At 43.8% G+C, this 21,629-nt stretch overlaps 1 protein-coding gene across 1 annotated transcript in view; it reads right to left on the bottom strand.

Annotated features, from left to right (window-relative positions):
- Positions 1–4,711: 4,711 nt before the first annotated feature.
- The window catches only part of LOC130291412 (uncharacterized), a 122,841-nt gene continuing 105,923 nt past the window's right edge, over positions 4,712–21,629 (bottom strand). Inside the window, exon 4 of the mRNA XM_056540125.1 lies at positions 4,712–4,907. Within this exon, the coding sequence (XP_056396100.1) occupies positions 4,712–4,907 (196 nt within the window). The remainder of the gene's footprint in view (positions 4,908–21,629) is intronic.

Here is a 21,629-nt window from a genome sequence, read left to right on the forward strand (position 1 = left end):
GCAACCTCTTGTTGTGACCTCCTGTTGTGACCTCTTGTTGTGACCTCCTGTTGTGACCTCCTGTTGTGACCTCCTGTTGTGACCTCTTGTTGTGAACCCTAATTGTGACCTCCTGGTGTGACTTCTTGTAAATACATCAGCACTTGTCATCTATACGGAGCCGATACTGCAAAGATACGGGAACTTCTGTATTCTCTTTCTTTAACCCTCTGTTATGAATAGTAGGAACCGATTGTTTGCTAGCTGATCTATTGCTTTGGATCAGACGGTCATAACTGGGTTAGTTTAGTTCCTGATTGGTAAACCAGATCCCTGGCTTTTGTAGCATGGTGCGGATTATAGTATACGCTTTGTGTCTCTGTTTCCAGTGTCCCTGGGGTTTTTCATGCCTTTTCTAGTCTTGTTCTTCAGTTTAATACAGGTTTTTCTTGTTGCTTAGTTCCTGCCATTTAGTTTTTTGCCGTCTTGCTTGTTGATCTGCTAGGGATAGTTTGTAGTCCAGGGTAGTCATAGGGACATTGCCATTTATGTTCTTCCATTTTCAGGGATAGCTCTATGGAAAGGTTAGGGACAGTTACCTAGGGTCAATCCTTGTATTGTTCTTGTTTTGTCATCTTCTGCTTCATTCCTGAATACCATCCTCATTATTCATTTGTGCCATCATCCATTCCATCATCTCCGGTTTCTGTTGTCTACTGGTGGATTTCTATTCTTGTCCTTGTTTCCTGTCATTGCTGATATAAGCTTATTGGGGGAAATTTATCAAAAACTGTGCAAAAGAAAGTTGGCCAGTTGCCCATAGCAACCAATCAGATCCCTTCTTTCATTTTACAGAGGTCTTGTGAAAAATGAAAGAAGCGATCTGATTGGTTGCTATGGGTAACAGTGCAACTTTTCCTCTGGTTTTGATAAATCTCCCCCATTATATATTTTTTTTGCCACTGCCTATCTGTTATACAATTAGTCCCAACTGTAATTCCTGGGGGGATCTGAGCATTAGATACCACAGTTAATACCCAGGAATGGTGACTGCTATAAATGAATCCCAGTTCTGCCATCCAGTGGCCAGCAGGTGTTGTTACACCAGTAGTGTGCAGTTGGCATTGTCCACCATTGTTGGCCGATCCATGGTTGTCCCTGTTGGGTGCAGCACGATTGCTGTTATTGAGCCTTCCCCATCATGCAGCTCTTACGTATTATGTCTCATCACTTTCGTAGATATGGGTCAGAGGTCATTATGTACCTCATTGCTGCCGGTGAAGGTTTGCGGAGACCCTTCCTTCACCGCTCCCTTCCTGGTATATCCCCGGTGATAAGATGCAGACTCGCTCATGAATAGATTTTAATTGGACGTGAGACTTTGATGAATTTTCTTGGTGTTCGGCGTTTTCGGTGCCCTCTCCCCTTGTAGTGTCATAAAAAACACGAAAATAAGGCTCCTATATAATGAGAGAACATTGAGTCCTGAATACTAATGGTGCCGCGTGATCTCCAGAAGTTCAAGCAGAGGAATAATGGATTCTGGCTCAGGATTTACTTTAATTACAAATAATTATCCAGAATCTGATTTACCTTCTCCGCTCCAAATCTTTTCATTCTTAACACTTCTTCTGATTTACATAAAATTCTACTTTTGGAAAATAAAAATAGTTATCCAATTGCAGGAGTGCACACATCTGGTATATGTCCTAAGAAGACCTCTAGGATATTGTCTGCTTCCCAGTGACCTCCAGGATATTATCTGCTCCCCAGTGACCTCTAGGATATTATCTGCTCCCCAGTGACCTCTAGGATATTATCTGCTCCCCAGTGACCTCTAGGATATTGTCTTCTCCCCAGTGACCTCCAGGATATTATCTGCTCCCCAGTGACCTCTAGGATATTATCTGCTCCCCAGTGACCTCTAGGATATTATCTGCTCCCCGGTGACCTATAGGATATTGTCTGCTCCCCAGTGACCTCCAGGATATTATCTGCTCCCCAGTGACCTCTAGGATATTATCTGCTCCCCAATGACCTCTAGGATATTATCTGCTTCTCAGTGACCTCTAGGATATTATCCGCTTCCCAGTGACCTCTATGATGTTGTCTGCTCCCTAGAGACCTCTAGAATGTTGTCTGCTCCCCAGTGACCTCTCCGATATGATCTGCTCCCCAGTGACCTCTAGGATATTATCTGCTCTCCAGTGACCTCTAGGATGTTGTCTGCTCTCCAGTGACATCTAGGATGTTGTCTGCTCCCCAGTGACCTCTCAGATATTATGTGCTCCCCAGTGACCTCTAGGATATTATCTGCTCCCCAGTGACCTCTAGGATGTTGTCTGCTCCCCAGTGACATCTAGGATGTTGTCTGCTCTCCAGTGACTTCTAGGATATTATTTGCTCCCAATTGACCTCTAGGATATTGTCTGCTCTCCAGTGACCTCTAGGATATTGTCTGCTCTCCAGTGACCTCTAGGATATTATTTGCTCTCAAGTGACATCTAGGATATTGTCTGCTCTCCAGTGACCTCTAGGATGTTGTCTGCTCTCCAGTGACCTCTAGGATATTGTCTGCTCTCCAGTGACATCTAGGATATTGTCAGCTCTCCAGTGACCTCTAGGATATTGTCTGCTCTCCAGTGAAATCTAGGATATTGTCTGCTCTCCAGTGACCTCTGGGATATTGTCTGCTCTCCAGTGACATCTAGGATATTGTCTGCTCTCCAGTGAAATCTAGGATGTTGTCTGCTCTCCAGTGACCTCTAGGATATTGTCTGCTCTCCAGTGACATCTAGGATATTGTCAGCTCTCCAGTAACCTCTAGGATATTGTCTGCTCTCCAGTGACATCTAGGATATTGTCTGCTCTCCAGTGACATCTAGGATATTGTCAGCTCTCCAGTAACCTCTAGGATATTGTCTGCTCTCCAGTGACATCTAGGATATTGTCTGCTCTCCAGTGACCTCTGGGATATTGTCTGCTCCTCAGTGACCTCTAGGATAGTGTCTTTTTTCCAGTGACCTCTAGGATAATTTTCACTTTCTAATGACCGTCTTAAAGGAGACACTATCCTAGAGGTCACCATGGGAGCGGACACTATCCTATAGGCCACCATGGAAGCGGACACTATCCTAGAGGTCACCATGGGAGTGGACACTATCCTAGAGGTCACTATTGGGGCAGATACTATCCAAGAGGTCACCAGGGAGCAGACACTATCCTAGAGGTCACCGTGGGAGCAGACACAATCCTATAGGTCACTATTGGGGCAGACACTATCCAAGAGGACACCATGGAGCAGACACTATCCTAGAGGTCCCCACGGGAGTAGACACTATCTTAGAGGTCACCAAGGAGAGAACACTATCCTACAGTTTTTATCTCACATAATTTTGATAAATTTGTCCCATTGTCTGCGTCTTAATGATCTCTAGGATAGTGTCCACTCCCAGGTGACCACAAGGATAGCTTCCCCTGCCTGGTGACCTCTAAAATAATGTTCATTCCTAAATGATCATGAGAATAGTGCTTGTCCCTCAGCGATATCTTGGATAGTGTCTTCTCCTCAATAACCTTTAGGATACTACCCACTCCTTAATGACCTCTAAGATAATGTCTGCTCTACCAGTGGCCTCTAGGATTGTGTCCTTTTTCCACCAACCTCTACGACGGAGTCCACTCCTCAGTGACTTCAATTATGGAGTCCACTTCCCAGAGACCTCTACAATGGAGTCCACTCCCCAGTGACCTCTTCGATGGGGTCCACTCCCCAGTGACCTCTACGATGGAGTCCACTCCCCAGTTACCTCTACGATGGAGTCCACTCCCCAGTTACCTCTACGATGGAGTCCAATCCCCAGTTACCTCTACGATGGAGTCCACTTTCCAGTGACCTCTATGATGGAGTCCACTTCCCGGTGACCGCTAGGATAGTGTCCACTCCCCAGCGACCTTTATCCTCTTCTTGGTGAACTCTAGAATAATGCTCGCTCTGTGATGCTCTTTGGGATAATGTTCAGTCTCTGGGACCTTAACTCCCCATCCTAACCCTTGGTGATACTGTTTGGCTGGATCCACTCCTATGTAGAAGCCTCTACACACCCCTATATAATAGTAGCCACTTACTAGTAGTTAATGGTAGTTAGCCTTCACCCCTTGGTTGCCTATTGAGTGACCGTCCATTTTTTAATTACCGCCAGGGCTACTATCTGTTCCCTGGTTGCCATCATGGCATCCTACCTTTTGGTGCCCACACTCTGGTTTGGCATTTTGTCTATAGATACCATATTGTTGTATCGTCCGTCTTGCTCATATGAACTTTCGGATCCCCAGGGGAGAGGATGTCATAATTACCGCCTTAGATTGTGAGCTCTGCAGGACGGCTCCATTGTGACCTCCGTTCAGTTCACGCCTCCTCACTGTGGGAAATGTGCGCTGTGAGTAAATACACCACAATAATGAACTGATTCCTAAGACTTTGTGCACATATCGCAGCGTAAACATGGAGGATGTGCTATTAGAATAAATGGGGATTTAGCTGCTTTATCAGAGGACTCATTCCCAATTATATCCTGCTAATGAGCGCCCATCTGGTAATGAAGGGCTCCCCGGGGCCCGAGGGGGATTCAGCGCACTGTAATTATTTTCTCCTCTCTCAGCCTAATCCTCTCCAGCTCCTCACCCATCGCACCCTTGTCAGATACTTTTAGCTATAAATTGCATTTTGTTTCTATCCCTTTGATCCTTCTGACCCTCTTATCTCTGCTCGGAGATTGTAAAGAGTCTCTTCAATCTGAGGTCCTTTCAGATCAGGCCCAATAATTAGAAATGTATTACCGCCATGTTCATCGTCAGCCATAATGGGAAAACCAGACGAGGCAAATAACGCTGATCTCTGATGTATTAGGACAAGTGGGTGCCCAGTCCTGGATGATGGAAGCAGAAAAAATGGTCAAGTGTAAGAATCTGAGAGACTGTGACGGTGAGTAATGGGAAAACTCCAGGGTCAGAGGATCTCCAGAGTGGCCGGTCCTGTAGTGTGTAATGGTGAGTATCTCAGAAATGGTTGGCATCTCAGTAATGATTGGTAAGTATCTCAGTAATGGTTGGTATGAGAAAAGTCTAAGGTAAAGGTGCATAATAAAGGAATCTACAGTAAAGGTCTATGGTAAAGGAGTCTACAGTAAAGGTGCGAGGTAAAGGAACATGGTAAAGGAGTCTATGGTAAAGGAGTCTATGGTAAAGGAGTCTATGGTTAAGGTGGATGGTAAAGGAGTCTACAGTAAAGGTGCGTGGTAAAGGAGTCTATGGTAAAGGAGCATGGTAAAGGATTCTACGGTAAATGTCCATGCTAAAAGAGTCTATGGTAAGGGTCCATGATAAGCCAGTCTACAGAAAAGATCCATGGTAAAGAAGTCTAAGGTAATGTTCCAGGCTAAATGAGTCTATGGTAAGGGTGCATAGTAAAGGAGTCTACGGTTAAGGTTCATGGTAAAGGAGTCTACGGTAAGAGTCCATGCTAAAGGAGTCTACGGTAAAGGTGCATGGTAAAGGAGTCTACGGTAAGGGTCCTTGGTAAAGGAGTCTACGGTAAAGGTTCATGGTAAAGGAGTCTACAGTAAAGATGCATGGTAAAAGAGTCTACGTTAAAGGTTCATGGTAAAGGAGTCTACGGTATGAAAAAGGTGCATTGTACGATCTAAACGATTTGAATTGTTCAGCGAGTCTTGGTTCCAAAAACCACTTTTCTGTTTCTTCCACCTATATAAATTACATTTTAAAAAGCTTGAGCAGCTAAGAAACCTTCCAGCGTGTTTCTGGTGCAGTCTCGTGCCTTTATTCATGAAGTTCCAAGTGATAGTGCGGAACGGGACTGCAAAGGTTTGGGATTATTCAATTGATGGCTGCATGAGGCACGGGGTATATCTGAACTGGAGTCTGGATCTACAAGAAATAGGGAAACTGGATTGTTTATTAATTATATTACACTAAAGGTGCGTGGCCCAATAAAGGTCCATGGTGAAGGTACATAATAAGGATATATAGCCCAATAAAGGTCCATGGTGAAGGTACATAGTAAGGATATATAGCCCAATAAAGGTCCATGGTGAAGGTACATAGTAAGGATATATAGCCCAATAAAGGTCCATGGTAAAGGTACATAGTAAGGATATATAGCCCAATAAAGGTCCATGGTAAAGGTACATAGTAAGGATATATAGCCCAATAAAGGTCCATGGTAAAGGTACATAGTAAGGATATATAGCCCAATAAAGGTCCATGGTGAAGGTACATAGTAAGGATATATAGCCTAATAAAGGTCCATGGTGAAGGTACATAGTAAGGATATATAGCCCAATAAAGGTCCATGGTGAAGGTACATAGTAAGGATATATAGCCCAATAAAGGTCCACGGAAAAGGTACATAGTAAGGATATATAGCCCAATAAAGGTCCGTGGTGAAGGTACATAGTAAGGATATATAGCCTAATAAAGGCCCATGGTAAAGGTACATAGTAAGGATATATAGCCCAATAAAGGTCCATGGTAAAGGTACATAGTAAGGATATATAGCCCAATAAAGGTCCATGGTAAAGGTACATAGTAAGGATATATAGCCTAATAAAGGTCCATGGTTAAGGTACATAGTAAGGATATATAGCCCAATAAAAGGTACATAGTAAAGGTACATAGTAAGGATATATAGCCCAATAAAGGTCCATGGTAAAAGTACATAGTAAGGATATATAGCCCAATAAAGGTCCATGGTAAAGGTACATAGTAAGGATATATAGCCCAATAAAGGTCCATGGTAAAGGTACATAGTAAGGATATATAGCCCAATAAAGGTCCATGGTAAAGGTACATAGTAAGGATATATAGCCCAATAAAGGTCTATGGTAAATGTACATAGTAAGGATATATAGCCCAATAAAGGTCCATGGTAAAGGTACATAGTAAGGATATATAGCCCAGTAAAGGTCCATGGTAAAGGTACATAGTAAGGATATATAGCCCAATAAAGGTCCATGGTAAAGGTACATAGTAAGGATATATAGCCTAATAAAGGTCCATGGTAAATGTACATAGTAAGGATATATAGCCCAATAAAGGTCTATGGTAAAGGTAAATAGTAAGGATATATAGCCCAATAAAGGTCCATGGTGAAGGTACATAGTAAGGATATATAGCCCAATAAAGGTCCATGGTAAAGGTACATAGTAAGGATATATAGCCCAATAAAGGTCCATGGTAAAGGTACATAGTAAGGATATATAGCCCAATAAAGTTCCATGGTAAAGGTACATAGTAAGGATATATAGCCCAATAATGGTCCATGGTAAAGGTACATAGTAAGGATATATAGCCCAATAAAGGTCCATGGTAAAGGTACATAGTAAGGATATATAGCCCAATAAAGGTCCATGGTAAAGGTACATAGTAAGGATATATAGCCCAATAAAGGTCCATGGTAAAGGTACATAGTAAGGATATATAGCCTAATAAAGGTCTATGGTAAAGGTACATAGTAAGGATATAAACCCCAATAAAGGTCTATGGTAAAGGTACATAGTAAGGATATATAGCCCAATAAAGGTCCATGGTAAAGGTACATAGTAAGGATATATAGCCCAATAAAGGTCTATGGTAAAGGTAAATAAAAATGACCCAATGAAAGTCTAAGGATTATTAGCTGAGACCTGTATCTGGACATCCCTGAGACGTCTGACCCCTCATAAGGTCACAGTATTGGAGTCATGTGACTAATCCTGACTATGTTAAACCCCAGTAATCCGCACGACATCAGGACCCTCCGATCCTGAACACAAGTGATCTGTAATTACAAGACTCCGCTTATTATGTGTCAGAGGAGAAGAGATTTATATTGTCGGACTGACATGCACCATATCACCACCAGACGCCATCATGTACGGTGGGCATTGATTGGCAGCCGATCTACTACTGGGTCGCCCCTTTAGAATTGGATTTGGAGCGTCCATCACAGGTTCTCGCGGTGATTTATTTGCATTCCCAGTACTTTGATATAATTTTCCAGCTGCTCAGACCCTCAATATATCCCCAGCCGGTGAGGAATAACGTCAGCCGTAACGCCGACAAGTGAATCCATCATTCCTCCTGCCCGAGTCCAATCCGCCCGAGGTCTGACTGTAGGAGAATGATGAAGCGAGCGCTGCTCCTGCCCGATCCCCTCACATTTAACCCCACAGTCTCACCAATTGTCTTCAGTTTATTGACGAGCGGCTCCTCCGTAGGTGCAGCGATCCCGTCCGACCAGCAGGGGGAGGAAACGCTTTACCAAACTTCTGGATCTCCGAAATGATTGGAAATTCTCCATTTCTGCCGCGAGATCACAAGCAGCTGGTGATGGAGAGTGAATGTAGAATAAGAGTAAGAAACCAAAAATAAAGAAATAAATAAAAAACACAAAAAAAAAAACAACAACCCTGAAATATACAAAAAATAAAAAGAAATAAAAATGGAAATATTCAGATGTTATAAATTCGGCAGTGTCTGCAGTATATAATGTTGTCGTAATGGATGGCAACAAGATTGTTTGGAAATGCGACTGAAATGCGGAGGGGGAACGGGAATTTTTGGGGTGTAATCATGGAAGAAGCAAAGAACGTTTATTCTATCAAATATATTCATATAAATAATAGAAGGTGAAGATCGTGAGACGCTGCATAGAATACGATGAACGTTCTCCGGCGTATCTATATAAATTACTGGATCATGTATTCAATGCAGTGGTCATTAAAGGGGTACTCCACCCCTAGACATCTTATCCCCTATCTAAAGGATGGGGGATAAGATTTCTCATCACGGGGGGTCCCGCCGATGGGACCCCCGCGATCTCTGTGCAGCACCCAACGCTTGGAGCAGGTGGCGGGGGGTCATTACATCACGACCACGCCCCTCGTGACATCACATCATACCCACTCAATGCAAGTCTATGGGAGGGGGCGTGGCATCCGCCACGCCCCTTCCCATAGGCTTGCATTGAGTGGGTGTGGTGTGATGTCATGAGGGGCGTGGCCGTGTCATAACAACCCCCCGCCACCTGCTCCAAGCATTCGGAACAAAATGTTCTGAACACTGGGGCCGCGGAGTACCCCTTTAAGGGTGTGTTCACACGGCCGTCTGTCCTGTTTTTTTACCCATTTCTTGCAGGCTGTACACATTAAAAACGGTTTAAAAAAAAATCCCATTCATGTCATTGGGATGTTTTTTTACAATCTCTTTACATCCGTTTGTACCCTTCTGCACTCAGTTGCATTTTTTTGATGGTAGAAAAAAACGGCACAGGCAGAATTATTTTCTTCTGGCAAAAAAAAAAAAGAAAAACGGACATCATTTTATCATTGAAGTCTATGGAAAATGGATAGTTTTGAAATGACATCCGTTGGTATCCGTTTAGGTCAGTTTTTTTAATAAGTTTTTTGGTTCATTTTTAACTTCTGCACATGCTCAGAAGAGAAGCAGGAAGTTCTTAGAGCAGTCTCCAGCCCAGCAGAGAGGAACCATCAAAAATCAAAGCCTGGATCTTCTCGGCAACATCTTATCTTCACTCACAAGAACATCTGTGAGCGTCCAAGGATTGCAGAGATTTTCATTGGATTGTGTTGGTATACTGGGGGGGGGGGGGGTTGTGTTGGTATACTGTGGATTGTGTTGGTATACTGGGGGGGTTGTGTTGGTATACTGTGGATTGTGTTGGTATACTGTGTGTTGTATTGGTATACTGGGGGGTTGTGTTGGTATACTGGGGGGGTTGTGTTGGTATACTGGGGGGGTTGTGTTGGTATACTGGGGGGGTTGTGTTGGTATACTGTGTGTTGTGTTGGTATACTGTGGGTTGTGTTGGTACACTGTGGGTTGTGTTGGTATACTGGGGGGGTTGTGTTGGTATACTGGGGGGTTGTGTTGGTATACTGGGGGGTTGTGTTGGTACACTGTGGGTTGTGTTAGTACACTGTGGGTTGTGTTGGTATACTGTGTGTTGTGTTGGTATACTGTGTGTTGTGTTGGTACACTGTGTGCTGTGTTGGTATACTGTGTGCTGTGTTGGTATACTGTGTGTTGTGTTGGTATACTGTGTGTTGTGTTAGTACACTGTGTGTTGTGTTGGTATACTGTGTGTTGTGTTAGTACACTGTGTGTTGTGTTGGTACACTGTGTGTTGTGTTGGTATACTGTGTGTTGTGTTGGTATACTGTGTGTTGTGTTAGTACACTGTGTGTTGTGTTGGTACACTGTGTGTTGTGTTGGTATACTGTGTGTTGTGTTGGTATACTGTGTGTTGTGTTAGTACACTGTGTGTTGTGTTGGTATACTGTGGGTTGTGTTGGTACACTGTGGGTTGTGTTGGTATACTGTGGGTTGTGTTGGTATACTGTGGGTTGTGTTGGTATACTGTGTGTTGTGTTGGTATACTGTGTGTTGTGTTAGTACACTGTGTGTTGTGTTGGTACACTGTGTGTTGTGTTGGTACACTGTGTGTTGTGTTGGTATACTGTGTGTTGTGTTGGTACACTGTGGGTTGTGTTGGTACACTGTGGGTTGTGTTGGTATACTGTGGGTTGTGTTGGGATACTGTGTGTTGTGTTGGTACACTGTGTGTTGTGTTGGTATACTGTGTGTTGTGTTGGTACACTGTGTGTTGTGTTAGTACACTGTGGGTTGTGTTGGTATACTGTGGGTTGTGTTGGTACACTGTGTGTTGTGTTGGTATACTGTGTGTTGTGTTGGTATACTGTGTGTTGTGTTGGTACACTGTGTGTTGTGTTGGTATACTGTGTGTTGTGTTGGTATACTGTGGGTTGTGTTGGTATACTGTGTGTTGTGTTGGTATACTGGGGGGGTTGTGTTGGTATACTGTGTGTTGTGTTGGTATACTGTGTGTTGTGTTGGTATACTGTGGGTTGTGTTAGTACACTGTGGGTTGTGTTGGTATACTGTGTGTTGTGTTGGTATACTGTGTGTTGTGTTAGTACACTGTGTGTTGTGTTGGTACACTGTGTGTTGTGTTGGTATACTGTGTGTTGTGTTGGTACACTGTGTGCTGTGTTGGTACACTGTGGGTTGTGTTGGTAAACTGTGGGTTGTGTTGGTATACTGTGGGTTGTGTTGGTATACTGTGTGTTGTGTTGGTACACTGTGTGTTGTGTTGGTACACTGTGTGTTGTGTTGGTACACTGTGTGTTGTGTTGGTATACTGTGTGTTGTGTTGGTACACTGTGTGTTGTGTTGGTACACTGTGGGTTGTGTTGGTATACTGTGGGTTGTGTTGGTATACTGTGTGTTGTGTTGGTATACTGTGTGTTGTGTTGGTATACTGTGTGTTGTGTTGGTATACTGTGGGTTGTGTTGGTATAATGTGTGTTGTGTTGGTATACTGTGGGTTGTGTTGGTATACTGTGGGTTGTGTTGGTATACTGTGTGTTGTGTTGGTACACTGTGTGTTGTGTTGGTATACTGTGTGTTGTGTTGGTATACTGTGTGTTGTGTTGGTACACTGTGTGTTGTGTTGGTACACTGTGTGTTGTGTTGGTACACTGTGTGTTGTGTTGGTATACTGTGTGTTGTGTTGGTATACTGTGGGTTGTGTTGGTATACTGTGGGTTGTGTTGGTATACTGTGTGTTGTGTTGGTACACTGTGTGTTGTGTTGGTATACTGTGTGTTGTGTTGGTACACTGTGTGTTGTGTTAGTACACTGTGGGTTGTGTTGGTATACTGTGTGTTGTGTTGGTACACTGTGTGTTGTGTTGGTATACTGTGTGTTGTGTTGGTATACTGTGTGTTGTGTTGGTACACTGTGTGTTGCGTTGGTATACTGTGTGTTGTGTTGGTATACTGTGTGTTGTGTTGGTATACTGTGTGTTGTGTTGGTACACTGTGTGTTGTGTTGGTATACTGTGTGTTGTGTTGGTACACTGTGTGTTGTGTTGGTACACTGTGTGTTGTGTTGGTACACTGTGGGTTGTGTTGGTATACTGTGGGTTGTGTTGGTATACTGTGGGTTGTGTTGGTACACTGTGTGTTGTGTTGGTATACTGTGTGTTGTGTTGGTACACTGTGTGTTGTGTTGGTATACTGTGTGTTGTGTTGGTATATTATGGGTTGTGTTGGTATACTGTGTGTTGTGTTGGTATACTGTGGGTTGTGTTGGTATACTGTGGGTTGTGTTGGTATACTGTGTGTTGTGTTGGTACACTGTGTGTTGTGTTGGTATACTGTGTGTTGTGTTGGTATACTGTGGGTTGTGTTGGTACACTGTGTGTTGTGTTGGTATACTGTGTGTTGTGTTGGTACACTGTGTGTTGTGTTGGTATACTGTGTGTTGTGTTGGTATACTGTGTGTTGTGTTGGTATACTGTGGGTTGTGTTGATACACTGTGGGTTGTGTTGGTATACTGTGTGTTGTGTTGGTATACTGTGGGTTGTGTTGGTATACTGTGGGTTGTGTTGGTATACTGTGTGTTGTGTTGGTATACTGTGTGTTGTGTTGGTATACTGTGTGTTGTGTTGGTACACTGTGTGTTGTGTTGGTATACTGTGGGTTGTGTTGGTATACTGTGGGTTGTGTTGGTATACTGTGTTTTGTGTTGGTATACTGTAGGTTGTGTTGGTATACTGTGGGTTGTGTTGGTATACTGTGTGTTGTGTTGGTATACTGTGGGTTGTGTTGGTATACTGTGTGTTGTGTTGGTATACTGTGTGTTGTGTTGGTACACTGTGTGTTGTGTTGGTATACTGTGTGTTGTGTTGGTATACTGTGTGTTGTGTTGGTATACTGTGGGTTGTGTTGATACACTGTGGGTTGTGTTGGTATACTGTGTGTTGTGTTGGTATACTGTGGGTTGTGTTGGTATACTGTGGGTTGTGTTGGTATACTGTGTGTTGTGTTGGTATACTGTGTGTTGTGTTGGTATACTGTGTGTTGTGTTGGTACACTGTGGGTTGTGTTGGTATACTGTGGGTTGTGTTGGTATACTGTGTGTTGTGTTGGTATACTGTGTTTTGTGTTGGTATACTGTAGGTTGTGTTGGTATACTGTGGGTTGTGTTGGTATACTGTGTGTTGTGTTGGTATACTGTAGGTTGTGTTGGTACACTGTGTGTTGTGTTGGTATACTGTGTGTTGTGTTGGTATACAGTGGGTTGTGTTGGTATACTGTGGGTTGTGTTGGTATACTGTGGGTTGTGTTGGTATACTGTGTGTTGTGTTGGTATACTGTAGGTTGTGTTGGTACACTGTGTGTTGTGTTGGTATACTGTGTGTTGTGTTGGTGTACTGTGTGTTGTGTTGGTATACTGGGTGTGTGTGTGTTGGTATACTGTGTGTTGTGTTGGTACACTGTGGGTTGTGTTGGTATACTGTGTGTTGTGTTGGTACACTGTGGGTTGTGTTGGTATACTGTGGGTTGTGTTGGTATACTGGGGGGGTTGTGTTGGTATACTGTGTGTTGTGTTGGTACACTGTGGGTTGTGTTGGTATACTGTGTGTTGTGTTGGTATACTGTGGGTTGTGTTGGTATACTGGGGGGGTTGTGTTGGTATAGTGTGTGTTGTGTTGGTATACTGTGGGTTGTGTTGGTATACTGGGGGGGTTGTGTTGGTATACTGTGGGTTGTGTTGGTATACTGTGGGTTGAGTTGGTATACTGTGGGTTGTGTTGGTATACAGTGGGTTGTGTTGGTATACTGGGGGGGTTGTGTTGGTATACTGTGTGTTGTGTTGGTATACTGTGGGTTGTGTTGGTATACTGTGGGTTGTGTTGGTATACTGTGTATTGTGTTGGTATAGTGTGGGTTGTGTTGGTATACTGTGGGTTGTGTTGGTATACTGAGGGTTGTGTTGGTATACTGTGGGTTGTGTTGGTACACTGTGTGTTGTGTTGGTATACTGTGTTTTGTGTTGGTATACTGTAGGTTGTGTTGGTATACTGTGGGTTGTGTTGGTATACTGTGGGTTGTGTTGGTATACTGTGTGTTGTGTTGGTATACTGTAGGTTGTGTTGGTACACTGTGTGTTGTGTTGGTATACTGTGTGTTGTGTTGGTATACAGTGGGTTGTGTTGGTATACTGTGGGTTGTGTTGGTATACTGTGGGTTGTGTTGGTATACTGTGTGTTGTGTTGGTATACTGTAGGTTGTGTTGGTACACTGTGTGTTGTGTTGGTATACTGTGTGTCGTGTTGGTGTACTGTGTGTTGTGTTGGTACACTGTGGGTTGTGTTGGTATACTGTGTGTTGTGTTGGTACACTGTGGGTTGTGTTGGTATACTGTGGGTTGTGTTGGTATACTGGGGGGGTTGTGTTGGTATACTGTGTGTTGTGTTGGTACACTGTGGGTTGTGTTGGTATACTGTGTGTTGTGTTGGTATACTGTGGGTTGTGTTGGTATACTGGGGGGGTTGTGTTGGTATACTGTGTGTTGTGTTGGTATATTGTGGGTTGTGTTGGTATACTGGGGGGGTTGTGTTGGTATACTGTGTGTTGTGTTGGTATATTGTGGGTTGTGTTGGTATACTGGGGGGGTTGTGTTGGTATACTGTGGGTTGTGTTGGTATACTGTGGGTTGAGTTGGTATACTGTGGGTTGTGTTAGTATACAGTGGGTTGTGTTGGTATACTGGGGGGGTTGTGTTGGTAAACTGTGTGTTGTGTTGGTATACTGTGTGTTGTGTTGGTACACTGTGTGTTGTGTTGGTATACTGTGGGTTGTGTTGGTATACTGTGTGTTGTGTTGGTATACTGTGGGTTGTGTTGGTATACAGTGGGTTGTGTTGGTATACTGTGGGTTGTGTTGGTACACTGTGGGTTGTGTTGGTATACAGTGGGTTGTGTTGGTATACTGGGGGGGTTGTGTTGGTATACTGTGGGTTGTGTTGGTATACTGTGGGTTGTGTTGGTATACTGGGGGGGTTGTGTTGGTATACTGGGGGGGTTGTGTTGGTATACTGGGGGTTGTGTTGGTATACTGTGGGTTGTGTTGGTACACTGTGGGTTGTGTTGGTATACTGGGGGGGTTGTGTTGGTATACTGTGGGTTGTGTTGGTATACTGTGGGTTGTGTTGGTATACTGTGGGTTGTATTGGTATACTGTGTGTTGTGTTGGTACACTGTGTGTTATGTTGGTATACTGTGTGTTGTGTTGGTATACTGTGGGTTGTGTTGGTATACTGTGTGTTGTGTTGGTACACTGTGGGTTGTGTTGGTACACTGTGTGTTGTGTTGGTACACTGTGTGTTGTGTTGGTATACTGGGGGTGTGTGTGTTGGTATACTGTGGGTTGTGTTGGTATACTGTGTGTTGTGTTGGTATACTGTGGGTTGTGTTGGTATACTGTGTGTTGTGTTGGTATGCTGTGGGTTGTGTTGGTATACTGTGTGTTGTGTTGGTATACTGTGGGTTGTGTTGGTATACTGTGGATTGTGTTGGTATACTGTGTGTTGTATTGGTATACTGGGGGGTTGTGTTGGTATACTGGGGGGGTTGTGTTGGTATACTGGGGGGGTTGTGTTGGTATACTGGGGGGGTTGTGTTGGTATACTGTGTGTTGTGTTGGTATACTGTGGGTTGTGTTGGTACACTGTGGGTTGTGTTGGTATACTGGGGGGGTTGTGTTGGTATACTGGGGGGTTGTGTTGGTATACTGGGGGGTTGTGTTGGTACACTGTGGGTTGTGTTAGTACACTGTGGGTTGTGTTGGTATACTGTGTGTTGTGTTGGTATACTGTGTGTTGTGTTGGTACACTGTGTGCTGTGTTGGTACACTGTGTGTTGTGTTGGTACACTGTGTGTTGTGTTGGTATACTGGGGGGGGTTGTGTTGGTATACTGTGTGTTGTGTTAGTACACTGTGTGTTGTGTTGGTATACTGTGTGTTGTGTTAGTACACTGTGTGTTGTGTTGGTACACTGTGTGTTGTGTTGGTATACTGTGTGTTGTGTTGGTATACTGTGTGTTGTGTTAGTACACTGTGTGTTGTGCTGGTACACTGTGTGTTGTGTTGGTATACTGTGTGTTGTGTTGGTATACTGTGTGTTGTGTTAGTACACTGTGTGTTGTGTTGGTATACTGTGGGTTGTGTTGGTACACTGTGGGTTGTGTTGGTATACTGTGGGTTGTGTTGGTATACTGTGGGTTGTGTTGGTATACTGTGTGTTGTGTTGGTATACTGTGTGTTGTGTTAGTACACTGTGTGTTGTGTTGGTACACTGTGTGTTGTGTTGGTACACTGTGTGTTGTGTTGGTATACTGTGTGTTGTGTTGGTACACTGTGGGTTGTGTTGGTACACTGTGGGTTGTGTTGGTATACTGTGGGTTGTGTTGGGATACTGTGTGTTGTGTTGGTACACTGTGTGTTGTGTTGGTATACTGTGTGTTGTGTTGGTACACTGTGTGTTGTGTTAGTACACTGTGGGTTGTGTTGGTATACTGTGGGTTGTGTTGGTACACTGTGTGTTGTGTTGGTATACTGTGTGTTGTGTTGGTATACTGTGTGTTGTGTTGGTACACTGTGTGTTGTGTTGGTATACTGTGTGTTGTGTTGGTATACTGTGGGTTGTGTTGGTATACTGGGGGGTTGTGTTGGTATACTGGGGGGGTTGTGTTGGTATACTGTGTGTTGTGTTGGTATACTGTGTGTTGTGTTGGTATACTGTGGGTTGTGTTAGTACACTGTGGGTTGTGTTGGTATACTGTGTGTTGTGTTGGTATACTGTGTGTTGTGTTAGTACACTGTGTGTTGTGTTGGTACACTGTGTGTTGTGTTGGTATACTGTGTGTTGTGTTGGTACACTGTGTGCTGTGTTGGTACACTGTGGGTTGTGTTGGTATACTGTGGGTTGTGTTGGTATACTGTGGGTTGTGTTGGTATACTGTGTGTTGTGTTGGTATACTGTGTGTTGTGTTAGTACACTGTGTGTTGTGTTGGTACACTGTGTGTTGTGTTGGTACACTGTGTGTTGTGTTGGTATACTGTGTGTTGTGTTGGTACACTGTGTGTTGTGTTGGTACACTGTGGGTTGTGTTGGTATACTGTGGGTTGTGTTGGTATACTGTGGGTTGTGTTGGTATACTGTGTGTTGTGTTGGTATACTGTGTGTTGTGTTGGTATACTGTGGGTTGTGTTGGTATACTGTGTGTTGTGTTGGTATACTGTGGGTTGTGTTGGTATACTGTGTGTTGTGTTGGTACACTGTGTGTTGTGTTGGTACACTGTGTGTTGTGTTGGTATACTGTGTGTTGTGTTGGTATACTGTGTGTTGTGTTGGTATACTGTGTGTTGTGTTGGTATACTGTGGGTTGTGTTGGTATACTGTGTGTTGTGTTGGTACACTGTGTGTTGTGTTGGTATACTGTGTGTTGTGTTGGTACACTGTGTGTTGTGTTAGTACACTGTGGGTTGTGTTGGTATACTGTGTGTTGTGTTGGTACACTGTGTGTTGTGTTGGTATACTGTGTGTTGTGTTGGTATACTGTGTGTTGTGTTGGTACACTGTGTGTTGCGTTGGTATACTGTGTGTTGTGTTGGTATACTGTGTGTTGTGTTGGTACACTGTGTGTTGCGTTGGTATACTGTGTGTTGTGTTGGTACACTGTGTGTTGTGTTGGTATACTGTGTGTTGTGTTGGTACACTGTGTGTTGTGTTGGTACACTGTGTGTTGTGTTGGTATACTGTGGGTTGTGTTGGTATACTGTGTGTTGTGTTGGTATACTGTGGGTTGTGTTGGTACACTGTGTGTTGTGTTGGTATACTGTGTGTTGTGTTGGTACACTGTGTGTTGTGTTGGTATACTGTGTGTTGTGTTGGTATATTATGGGTTGTGTTGGTATACTGTGTGTTGTGTTGGTATACTGTGGGTTGTGTTGGTATACTGTGGGTTGTGTTGGTATACTGTGTGTTGTGTTGGTACACTGTGTGTTGTGTTGGTATACTGTGTGTTGTGTTGGTATACTGTGGGTTGTGTTGGTACACTGTGGGTTGTGTTGGTATACTGTGTGTTGTGTTGGTACACTGTGTGTTGTGTTGGTATACTGTGTGTTGTGTTGGTATACTGTGTGTTGTGTTGGTATACTGTGGGTTGTGTTGATACACTGTGGGTTGTGTTGGTATACTGTGTGTTGTGTTGGTATACTGTGGGTTGTGTTGGTATACTGTGGGTTGTGTTGGTATACTGTGTGTTGTGTTGGTATACTGTGTGTTGTGTTGGTATACTGTGTGTTGTGTTGGTACACTGTGTGTTGTGTTGGTATACTGTGGGTTGTGTTGGTATACTGTGGGTTGTGTTGGTATACTGTGTGTTGTGTTGGTATACTGTGTTTTGTGTTGGTATACTGTAGGTTGTGTTGGTATACTGTGGGTTGTGTTGGTATACTGTGTGTTGTGTTGGTATACTGTGGGTTGTGTTGGTATACTGTGTGTTGTGTTGGTATACTGTGTGTTGTGTTGGTACACTGTGTGTTGTGTTGGTATACTGTGTGTTGTGTTGGTATACTGTGTGTTGTGTTGGTATACTGTGGGTTGTGTTGATACACTGTGGGTTGTGTTGGTATACTGTGTGTTGTGTTGGTATACTGTGGGTTGTGTTGGTATACTGTGGGTTGTGTTGGTATACTGTGTGTTGTGTTGGTATACTGTGTGTTGTGTTGGTATACTGTGTGTTGTGTTGGTACACTGTGTGTTGTGTTGGTATACTGTGGGTTGTGTTGGTATACTGTGGGTTGTGTTGGTATACTGTGTGTTGTGTTGGTATACTGTGTTTTGTGTTGGTATACTGTAGGTTGTGTTGGTATACTGTGGGTTGTGTTTGTATACTGTGTGTTGTGTTGGTATACTGTAGGTTGTGTTGGTACACTGTGTGTTGTGTTGGTATACTGTGTGTTGTGTTGGTATACAGTGGGTTGTGTTGGTATACTGTGGGTTGTGTTGGTATACTGTGGGTTGTGTTGGTATACTGTGTGTTGTGTTGGTATACTGTAGGTTGTGTTGGTACACTGTGTGTTGTGTTGGTATACTGTGTGTTGTGTTGGTGTACTGTGTGTTGTGTTGGTATACTGGGGGTGTGTGTGTTGGTATACTGTGTGTTGTGTTGGTACACTGTGGGTTGTGTTGGTATACTGTGTGTTGTGTTGGTACACTGTGGGTTGTGTTGGTATACTGTGGGTTGTGTTGGTATACTGGGGGGGTTGTGTTGGTATACTGTGTGTTGTGTTGGTACACTGTGGGTTGTGTTGGTATACTGTGTGTTGTGTTGGTATACTGTGGGTTGTGTTGGTATACTGGGGGGGTTGTGTTGGTATAGTGTGTGTTGTGTTGGTATACTGTGGGTTGTGTTGGTATACTGGGGGGGTTGTGTTGGTATACTGTGGGTTGTGTTGGTATACTGTGGGTTGAGTTGGTATACTGTGGGTTGTGTTGGTATACAGTGGGTTGTGTTGGTATACTGGGGGGGTTGTGTTGGTATACTGTGTGTTGTGTTGGTATACTGTGGGTTGTGTTGGTATACTGTGGGTTGTGTTGGTATACTGTGTATTGTGTTGGTATAGTGTGGGTTGTGTTGGTATACTGTGGGTTGTGTTGGTATACTGAGGGTTGTGTTGGTATACTGTGGGTTGTGTTGGTACACTGTGTGTTGTGTTGGTATACTGTGTTTTGTGTTGGTATACTGTAGGTTGTGTTGGTATACTGTGGGTTGTGTTGGTATACTGTGGGTTGTGTTGGTATACTGTGTGTTGTGTTGGTATACTGTAGGTTGTGTTGGTACACTGTGTGTTGTGTTGGTATACTGTGTGTTGTGTTGGTATACAGTGGGTTGTGTTGGTATACTGTGGGTTGTGTTGGTATACTGTGGGTTGTGTTGGTATACTGTGTGTTGTGTTGGTATACTGTAGGTTGTGTTGGTACACTGTGTGTTGTGTTGGTATACTGTGTGTCGTGTTGGTGTACTGTGTGTTGTGTTGGTACACTGTGGGTTGTGTTGGTATACTGTGTGTTGTGTTGGTACACTGTGGGTTGTGTTGGTATACTGTGGGTTGTGTTGGTATACTGGGGGGGTTGTGTTGGTATACTGTGTGTTGTGTTGGTACACTGTGGGTTGTGTTGGTATACTGTGTGTTGTGTTGGTATACTGTGGGTTGTGTTGGTATACTGGAGGGGTTGTGTTGGTATACTGTGTGTTGTGTTGGTATATTGTGGGTTGTGTTGGTATACTGGGGGGGTTGTGTTGGTATACTGTGTGTTGTGTTGGTATATTGTGGGTTGTGTTGGTATACTGGGGGGGTTGTGTTGGTATACTGTGGGTTGTGTTGGTATACTGTGGGTTGAGTTGGTATACTGTGGGTTGTGTTAGTATACAGTGGGTTGTGTTGGTATACTGGGGGGGTTGTGTTGGTATACTGTGGGTTGTGTTGGTATACTGTGTGTTGTGTTGGTATACTGTGTGTTGTGTTGGTACACTGTGTGTTGTGTTGGTATACTGTGGGTTGTGTTGGTACACTGTGTGTTGTGTTGGTATACTGTGGGTTGTGTTGGTATACAGTGGGTTGTGTTGGTATACTGTGGGTTGTGTTGGTACACTGTGGGTTGTGTTGGTATACAGTGGGTTGTGTTGGTATACTGGGGGGGTTGTGTTGGTATACTGTGGGTTGTGTTGGTATACTGTGGGTTGTGTTGGTATACTGGGGGGGTTGTGTTGGTATACTGGGGGGGTTGTGTTGGTATACTGGGGGTTGTGTTGGTATACTGTGGGTTGTGTTGGTACACTGTGGGTTGTGTTGGTATACTGGGGGGGTTGTGTTGGTATACTGTGGGTTGTGTTGGTATACTGTGGGTTGTGTTGGTATACTGTGGGTTGTATTGGTATACTGTGTGTTGTGTTGGTACACTGTGTGTTGTGTTGGTATACTGTGTGTTGTGTTGGTATACTGTGTGTTGTGTTGGTACACTGTGTGTTGTGTTGGTATACTGTGGGTTGTGTTGGTATACTGTGTGTTGTGTTGGTACACTGTGGGTTGTGTTGGTACACTGTGTGTTGTGTTGGTACACTGTGTGTTGTGTTGGTATACTGGGGGTGTGTGTGTTGGTATACTGTGGGTTGTGTTGGTATACTGTGTGTTGTGTTGGTATACTGTGGGTTGTGTTGGTATACTGTGTGTTGTGTTGGTATGCTGTGGGTTGTGTTGGTATACTGTGTGTTGTGTTGGTATACTGTGTGTTGTGTTGGTATACTGTGGGTTGTGTTGGTATACTGTGGGTTGTGTTGGTATACTGTGGGTTGTGTTGGTATACTGTGGGTTGTGTTGGTATACTGTGGGTTGTGTTGGTATACTGGGGGGGTTGTGTTGGTATACTGGGGGGGTTGTGTTGGTATACTGTGTGTTGTGTTGGTATACTGTGGGTTGTGTTGGTATACTGTGTGTTGTGTTGGTATACTGTGTGTTGTGTTGGTATACTGTGTGTTGTGTTAGTACACTGTGTGTTGTGTTGGTACACTGTGTGTTGTGTTGGTACACTGTGTGTTGTGTTGGTATACTGTGTGTTGTGTTGGTACACTGTGTGTTGTGTTGGTACACTGTGGGTTGTGTTGGTATACTGTGGGTTGTGTTGGTATACTGTGT

The sequence above is a fragment of the Hyla sarda genome, chromosome 9 (genome assembly GCF_029499605.1).
Source record: "Hyla sarda isolate aHylSar1 chromosome 9, aHylSar1.hap1, whole genome shotgun sequence".
NCBI classification, from domain to species: domain Eukaryota; kingdom Metazoa; phylum Chordata; class Amphibia; order Anura; family Hylidae; genus Hyla; species Hyla sarda.